The 9452-nt window shown below is 36.3% G+C and overlaps 1 protein-coding gene across 1 annotated transcript in view; it reads left to right on the top strand.

The window, feature by feature from the left end:
• The first annotated feature begins 3026 nt into the window (after window positions 1-3026).
• LOC145693197 (uncharacterized) overlaps window positions 3027-9452 on the top strand; it is a 117471-nt gene continuing 111045 nt past the window's right edge. The window contains exons 1-2 of the mRNA XM_081768977.1: window positions 3027-3232; window positions 8263-8609. Of these exons, the coding sequence (XP_081625103.1) occupies window positions 3162-3232; window positions 8263-8609 (418 nt within the window). The 5' untranslated portion in view covers window positions 3027-3161. The remainder of the gene's footprint in view (window positions 3233-8262; window positions 8610-9452) is intronic.

Raw genomic sequence — 9452 nt, 5'->3', positions numbered from 1 at the left:
CAAGTGCACAATTGAAAATAAATATTTCAATTCAGCGGGCGGTTTCCTCTATAAATCGAACAAAGGCGTTGTTTGTGTCTTCCCAGGAGAGCAAGGACAATCACGCAAACGGAACATCTTTAAAAATAAAGGGGGAACATGAGTTCGCTGGCTTGGGGCTGGCTCGCTCTTTTTTCTTTGTTGAAACAAGGAAAGAGACTGTATTTACTCTCTCTCTCTCCTTCCCTTACCCGTATTCAAAAGCAAGGCCCATAAAGCTATGACCTGCTACTTGTCAACAATAATGACTACTCGCTAATCCATATTTCAAGGTTGGGTAAATGACCTGCCTACCAAACTTCCTTTTTATGGAATGTTATTTTCGGCTGATAAAGAAGAGATGCAATTAAAATACACCATCTGTTGCCAGTTAGGCATTATAAATTTCTATTTGTGGTAACTAGTCAATGTTTCAAGTAAAAGAGGTCAAGTTTGTTCAGTTGAGTTCTTAACTGTGTGGAAACCGCTTGTTGATATTTGTTTCCAATTTATTTTAATTTGTGTGTGTAATTAAACTAATAGTAGCCTTTTTCTCTGCTCCGACAATGGACAGGAAAAGGAAAAAACAAACAAAAATATTGTTAAAAGAAACTACCTTTTCTAAAGATACTTCTTCTGTTGTAAGTGTTGGTGCAAAAGTGGAGTTAAGTGATAGTGGAGAAGTGGATCAAATGACAGCAAAGTGAGTGTATTTTCCTCCAAATGTCCCAAATTTGATTCCACATTTTCTGACAGTGTTTTAAGTGATGTGATCAGCTATGATCCCAAAAATATTGGGAATTATGTTGATTTAAATTCCCAGGCATGTTTGTCGGACACTGAGAGGTATGATCTCCTAGTATCTCAATGGCAGCCTAGCCAAACGTATAATTTTAAACAAGATGCTGTGACTGGAAAGCGTCCTTTTCTATACAAATGGTTTAGTCAGTTTCCATCGCTTTCATACTCTAGAAAGCTACAGGGAGGGGTATGTAGGCATTGTGTTTTATTTCAGCCACCTATAAAAAAGGGATTTCAGGGGTATTTTATTGTAACTCAATTCCAAAAGTACAATGACTTTTTTGTTTGTGTCCAACAAGCCGGTATGCCCTCCATTTTGTTTGATTCGTTATCTTCGTGTTCACTACAACTTTTTTGAACCTCCCCAACATTCTTAGAAATATTTTCGGAAGCTTCAGAATTATTTTCACACACTACATAAACACTGTCACTACACTTTCGTTTCGCATCACTCGCATCCGTGTTGTCCGAATTATTCTTACGTTTAAAAATGTTCAAATGTACGTACTTTTCCATTGTTGATGCGAGCAATTACATGTATATATATAACGAAACCTTTTTCACTTTGTTATTAAAATTAACTAGTTAAACTGTACTGTTGATGAGCTTCACGTCAGCACATGCGTCTTACGCCTATAGTACCGAAATGTTACTTACCCAAATAACTACTGTAACGAAACCAAAATATCGCGAACAAACGCACAACTATCCCATCGGACTAACTACCGTCGTCTTATCCTGCACTAAAGAGCGCAACTAACCAACTTTTCGGGTTTAAAAAAGAAAAGTTTCTAAATAAAGTTGTCAAATTATGACATAGAACTCTGCATCCGTCAAAGACTAGCAGCCGCTTCTTTGTTACTTCAGAAAAGGACTTTATTTCGGGACAGAACGAATTTTTCACTTTAATGTTTTCTATTTTTACGGCTACGAACTTATGGAAATTTGGTAGCAATAGAGACAGGAAGTGCTGCATGGCCAATGATCCCTCCTTCTCCACGGAAATGACCTGCCACCAAACCCGATATTGAAAATAAATATAAGGGATCTCGGACCTTTCTTTTCGGTTTCTGTAAGGGACAATCTTTTCTCAATGGAGCCTGCATTTGGCATCTATCAAGAAGGAGGTTTGTTACGAGGTTTCCATTTTCCACTTCTCTGTTTAGCTTTCTTTCTTGGACCTCTTGTTTATAAAAATTAAGTAGCCTCACATGGTTCAACCTTTCCATCCGACAGGCTTTGATGTTAGTTTATAGAAATTTTTGCCAAAGCTGCCGTCACTTGTACACACACCACCATGCGAGAGAGGAAAAAAAAAGTTACCACATAGCCCTTGGAAGATGCAAAATTGTATAAATTGTCGGAGTGACCCCGCCTTCTCCCTCCCCCTTTTCAGCGTGTCCCAAAGGAAAAGAAAAAGACCGAAAGGCATACATAAATTGACATAACCAAAAGAAACAATAAGCTTCATTGTATTCTGATTTCGCGAAAACAACACCAGTGAAGCCAGAAAGGAGGTTTCTGAAAAAAGAAAAGCAGAAGAATTACAAGCATTTGGCAAATCGTACGAATTACTTTATTGCCATACAAAGTATAGACGGTCAATTTTGAGTTTGCAAGATGAAATTTCCGCCTCTATAGTTTCAGAAAAAGGGGAAAGGTAATGAATACTCTTATTTCTTTTTTATTTTTATTTTGTAGTTCGTTTGAAGGCAGCAGAAGAAAGAACTTCTTAGTTTCTGTCTCTATCCCCCCCAAGGATTTTATAGCTCAGCTATACTCCTGTTCAAAAACAAATAGAAAAAAGAAAACTACCAGCAGCAGCCGGAGAGAAAAGAAACTTGTTTCTGCTATTTTCTCACTCCCCGGTTGCCTCAATAATGCACTTGAATTTTAGATTATATGAGCCACCGAGCTACCGAAACAGTGACAAAGGAATGTTAAAGTACGGATTTTATCAACATTATTTCAGATGCGGAGAAAGTTAAAAAAAAGGCAACGAGAAAAGATCCGGGGCTGAGCCCCGGCACCCCAAAAAGTACCGGGGCCGAGCCCCGGTGGGCCCCGGCTGAATTTAACCACTGTCTATTACCTATTGATAAAACGCAGATTTTACGTGACTTGACGTAAACTGTTACGAGGAGTACAAAGTGTGGACGGCTGGCAAAAAAAAATCTAGATACACTGTCAATAATTTAATTCGAACTCTGGCAATACTGAGTAACAGAAGCACAGCGTATATCTACACGATGTATATACAAGGATGTGTCAAATTTATCTAAATTAAAAAGTATAATTTGGAAGTTCACTCAACCAGTAATGTGGAGTAAGCATAATAGAAAATGATATCGTCATTCACAAACAAAATTAGGGGGATTTTTGGGTTCAGTAGCGTTAGTTTGTCAAGAAAACGGTAAGAACATGAAATTTTTTTCTTTACAATACTTGCACTAAACTGTTAATAATGTACTTCTCTTTCAGATTATTAAAAAGCATTCATGTGCATATATAAAGCTAAATAGTGTAATTACTAAAACGCTATTTTTTTTTAGTAGCTTTCGTATGAAAATCATGTAAAATGTTTCTCTGAAAGTAATTGTCGAAATTTGCCTTGTTGGTATTTACTGAATTTGTAAACAGAAATCAAAGCTATGTTAAGTATTTTCGTGCAGCATGTACAAATGAGACTGTTAGGCAGACTGGAAAAATTCCAGACATCAAATCGCCATGGCGACCGGAAATTTGAGCCTGGTGCCCATTTCTTTTGTCTCGCATTCTCAGTTTTCGTTCTGATTTACACTACTCTATCAAATTTAATAAATATTTTACTTCACTTTTTATACCTTAAATGATTTCTGCACCCATATTTTCTTGGCACACCCGATAATTGCATACAGATTGATAATACGCTTTCAAATTGATGTCATCCCTTGACGTGTATGACTACACGTTCAGACGTTTGCCGTAGCAAGTATTGTGCATAAAACACTAATCAACCTGTGCTAGGTCACTTAAAAGCACGAATGCTCTCTGAGTCAGGGCAGGAGTGCAGCACGGTGCGTCCATGGGAAGCAGGCAGATCAGCAAGGGAGGGTGTGCGCACTTATATCGCATAAAATCAGAGCAAGTGTATCAGTCAGAGCTCTTGTCATTGTTTCACGTTAGTACTCTATAGTAAAATATAAAATATACGTTGCCTACATTGGCAGAAACACTCCACCTTTAGAAATTAATATGTTACAAAGTGGTCTCTCAGATGCATTACTCGCTTTAACCGTACCATAGCACTTATATTGTTTTGTCACTTGTAAACATAAAATATTTCTTTCCTATATTGTGCAGAAATGGTCCGCTAGTGGAAATTAATATCTTGGATAGCCCTCTTTCATATGGACTGAATCATTTTAGGTAATACTTAAGAACAGCTACTTCTAATCTCCAGTGCACGAGGATACTTCTTGCTGTTGCACTATCTACAGAAATGATTCTATTTCATGTACAAGTGGTAATAGCACACAGAACAAACCCAGATCATGTTGTATTCACCTCCAACGTGGAGTGAGAATACACCGTGATCTGCATTTCTTATGTGTTGTATTACCACTTCTACATCAAATAGCATCATTTTTCTAGGTAGCGCAACAGTAAAAAGTATCCACGTCCACGGGACATGGGATATGTGTTTTCAAATCCCCCCACACATAGTCATACACTAAGTACAAGGGCACATTATTATTCTTCCCATACGATATGAAAAAAGATATTCCTGACCTTAAGTGCAAGGGCAAGTTAAATGACTCATTAACTAATTAGAAGTCAGTCTGTTACCGACTTTTTAACATCCTAGATAGTCAATGAATAATCCCTAATAGTGTGGCGTTTCTTGTCCTTCCCTAAACGGGAAGTGCAGCTCCTTAAGTATAACCTCATTTTAACTGTAAAATTACCATTTTTGTTGCAGTATATTATAAATCTTCACCTTAGATTTTGTCTGTCAGTACCGGTAGTTCTTATATGGCGCCTACGCTAGAAAAAAAAAAATCCAGCCTTGGTTGTAGGCGGTCTCAAGTAATACTGAAAGATTGTATGTATCCTATGTCAGGGCGCATAATTTAAAAGTCAGACGCGATCGCCAATCCAAAAATGATGGTCGCCAGTATCTCTCACGTGCAAATTATGATACCCCCCCCCCCCCGCCTTTGGTTTGACAAAGAAAGACTTCACATTCCGTGTTTTCTCACTCAGTGACAGTTATTTTTGTGCGAAATAGAAACTGCAGTGCCCTGTGTGTTAAGGCAGAAACTAAAGTTCATTCAACGAACCTTCTGATCCTGATGTAAACATTGCAGAATTGTATTACTCCGCCAGTCACCGGATGATTGGCTATCGGTCAGCGCTTCTTTCGAGAAGCACGTGCTTGTACCCTGTCGATGTTTTACTTATTCCCCGCATGTGACCATATTGTTAACTGTGATTCGCGCTAAAGTTGGGTCAAAACTACTTTCAATGCATGCGTATTCTCTTTTATTGCATTAATTCAATTTAGTTCTTAGTTAAAGTGTTGTCTAATTCTAAGGAATTCTGGTAATGAGCCTTATAAGCAAGGACTATTTTCTTCTGCCGCATGGGTGTTCTAAGGCTTTCTAACCAATAAAATTAAACAATCACCACGTGTATTTGTTTACATGAGGTACTGAACATTCCTTGAATGAACTTTATTCCTACTGAACACTGGTAGACAGCTCTAAATTTCTAGTCGCCAATGGCGATCGGAAAATTTGCGCCTGTCCTATGTACAAGTCATAATTGGCACAAGTATACGTACCTCGAAATTATCCTTATCAGTGTATTATATAGGATCAACTGCTAAATATAGTTTAACAGAGGCATAATGTTCAATTCGTGTATATGTATACGTGTACACACGGCCCATCAAATTTTCGTATTCTTGGTATGCTTACAACTCTGCTTTGTAGTAAAGGAATTGAGTAATGTTTAGTAATTGGCAGAACTAGTTGTAACTTGAAAGTGACAGTAGTAATGAATAATGATACAGTGATGAGCTAATTATAATAAAAAAGAAAAAGATATGAATAAACAATTAAGTAATTCCAAATCGCATAGTAAAAAAATCAGTTGACAAATATGCAATACGGTAATTACGTAATCTTTCCTAGTTCTATTTTCAGCCCTTCTAATACCATATTTCGACATGTAAATGAATATGTTGGGGTAAATGATACAATGATATCTTTCATAAATATATGTATTGTTGTTTCTCTTTATAATCCCATAATTTGTGTGTAAAATATGATAAATGACACTGTGTCTAAAAGCAAATTAATCACTATCACCTATGTGGATCATGAGATCCCAAAACAAACCATTGTAAAGTAAAAGCACATTAAAAAGTTAATATGTAAAAATACAGATTTTCTAAATTAATTATACAGAAAATGAGAGCTCAAAATAATCTACGTCTAGATATATGGTTAGGGTTGAGAGCCGTACTACATAAATGAAAGTAAGAAGTTCTTTCCGACTTCAGATTTTATTTTCTGAAAATACTTTCCGTAAGTTCCAGCTGTTCTTACTTTAGAATCTTAAAAGAGACTCAAGGTCTCATGAAAACTACTTCTTCTTACCTCGAGAAGATAGTCTCCTAAAACTAACATCCAAATCTCAGATCAAACTCAAATTACTTCTATATTGTTCTTATTTATGGGATACTATGAGGCTACTCCCTTTTTCGTACATTTACAAGACAGTACCTCAAATTTGCAAAGGTTAGCTTCATCTTTTGTAGCTAACCGAAGAAACTAAAGAGAAAATGTTATATGGTGATACACTCTCGGAGGCCTCCTTTAGTCGCTATGGGGAATCAAATTTTCACTATGTGGCAACGTCGCAGATTAACTCGGGACCAATAGCATTACTCTGTGAATCCATCAAGCAATTACATTGATTGCTACAATAACAAGTGATGCTAGTGTCAATTTATATTGATTTTAACTGCCATCTGGAAAGAATCGATGAAATTCTTTGATGGATTGATGCGTCTACTCCAGCGTTTCCCAACCGTGCCGCGGCACACTGGTGTGCCGTGAATCGGCGGCTGGTGTGCCGCGAGCAAATCGAAACAAAATTATTAATTCTATAGCAATTAAATTGCAGAACATGGGAGAAAAGTATATTTGTATTTCACATTACTATGAACCTTTAATATTAATCTATAATTTTAACTTCCATAGCGCATTACTTTTCTGTACATTTGTATTATTGAAAAAGGTATTTGTTATCATTGTTATGACGTTATGACCATTATTGCTTCTTTATTGTTGCAGACTATTTCGTAAGTTCAAATTTTAGAATATTCAATCTTTTCGACAAAAACATGCATAAGAGTTACCTACTTTTTTATTTTAAAAGTAAAAGAGATTTGTTTGTTCGTTATTTAGTGATCTTCCTTGCTAGTGAAAGTTTGGATGCAGTTTTCGAAAGAAAAAAGAAAAAGCATATTTTTAAAACCTAAGTCCAATATTTCATTGCAATTGTTTTCTATTTTTGAATTAGAATGAAAAAGAAGCACAATGATTTACCATGGGGGAGAATCAGTGATCAAGCTTTCTTTTCTGTGAGGAGATCAGTAATCACAGAAAAAGATACCATGGTATTTTATATTTAAATATAATAAAATCAATGAGCGTGCCGCAAGAATTCAAGTTAAACCAATAGTGTGCCGCAAGTTGAAAAAGGTTGGGAAACGCTGGTCTACTCTATGGTTCTTTATCTGCGACGTTGCCACGTAATGCAATTCGCGTCAGTGAAAATTGATGCTGAAATATACCCTCATCAAGCTTGTTGTTATGACACTACACGGTTCAATTAATAGGTAATAGACGAAATTGTGGTTAACTCTTCAATTTTTATGCAGCTTTAATATTACCCAAATATCCAAATATAGTGACACCGAGTACGAAAGATTAGATGATTGAGGATAACTTTTTATGTGTAGTTTCCGACAAAAATAAATTTATATGGTGCTTATCAGTATGATAATATTGCCAATAGTAATCAATAATTTATATTCCGCTGAAGCAGGTTGTTTGTTTAATTATTTATTTTAAACAAATACACAGTTAAGTAGTAGATTTATGTATTGCCGTTCGTCATCAAATGGTGAAACACATACTCCTAACAATGAAGGACATACAATATATTTATTAAACTATAACGCTTTATTTATAATTCTGTTTGTCTGAAGAATGATTCCTATTAAGCTAATATATAATTGCTTAGACGATAGCTAAAGATCTCGCGTTTTGTCGACGAGGTTACGAATAACGAAGTTAAAAAGAGAACACTTGGAGATAACTAAGCAGTTGACTAATTTGAACTATGGATGTCTTTTGTATACTTCAGTGAGTTATTATCTTATTTCAGTCCAAGAATGGGAGCTGATGAAGATGAAGCAGTATCATCAAAACAACCACGCCTTCAGAGTGAGGTTAATGGCGAGGTTCCAGCAGTTGCCGAAGAGGGTGAGAGCATGGCGGGTCCTTCCAAGCCGTCGATTGCTGTTAATGGAGACAAAAGTGAGGTAGATGCTTCTGGTGGGTGCTGTAATGATCCAAATGGAGAAAGTGACGGAGTGTTAGATGATGAATGTTCCAACAATGATCCATCGGCGGTTTGTGGGAAGGAAAGCTCATCGGAGATGAGTGAATTAGTAAAGTTAGCAAGAGAATGTTACGGAGCGGCGCAAAAGCAAGCAGAGCAACAACGTAGAGGTATGTGTAGAAAATAATATTTCGAGTTCTTCAAACATGTATCAACATAGCTTAAAAGGTATCATGGACGCTTTTTTTTTTCTTTCTTTACTAATTGGGAGTAAATTGTCAAAGTATGTTGACAACATTACAGGACACATTTTAAGAGAAGGGAAGTACGTTAGTTTGCAGTTGAACGTCGTTTTTGAGCATCAGGTCTTGCGAGATATGGTCGTACAGTTTAGCTTAGAAGTATCAAACTCTGGTCTTCTGCATCCAAGCGAGAACGCTAACCATTCAGCCATGAATGGACTGAGAGAGAGAAAGATAAAAATAAAAATCAGGTACTGTCTTAAAATTTTGAGGAGTTCAAGGATCCATAAATTGAGAAACCTGTGTGCTATCAGATATTTTAAAGTCTATCCCTTTTTCTTCCCAAAGCTCGTAGAAGAACAAAAAGATGTTAAAATCAACTTGTATTGGTTCATAAAATGTTATTTTAGAGCAATATGTTGATATAAAACTCTTTATTTGAGTATCTACTTCGAAATAGGTAGAATATCAAGGACTGTAGTATCAATTGCTGTTCATATTTGCTTGTGGTACGATAGTATAGCTTTACCATATCTGAAGCTTTGAAGGTAACCATAAATTTGTGTTTCGGATAATTTCTAAATACGTAGACAGCACTAATTTGGAAAATCTCAGTTGAGCTTAGTAACAATTGCTTTCGCCAAATTGTAAATTAGTAGGTTTATTTAAAATTTTAAGAACTTCTTTTACAGTAATTTTGTATTGATACAATACAATAGCCATTTTTAAGCGCTATGCTCTGGCACACTTGCCGGGAGAAAGGTCAGGGAT

Source organism: Thermobia domestica, chromosome 8 (assembly GCF_964235325.1).
Source record: "Thermobia domestica chromosome 8, izTheDome1.hap1.1, whole genome shotgun sequence".
In the NCBI taxonomy this organism is placed as follows: Eukaryota; Metazoa; Arthropoda; class Insecta; order Zygentoma; family Lepismatidae; genus Thermobia; species Thermobia domestica.
This window is presented reverse-complemented; position numbering and strand designations above follow the sequence as displayed.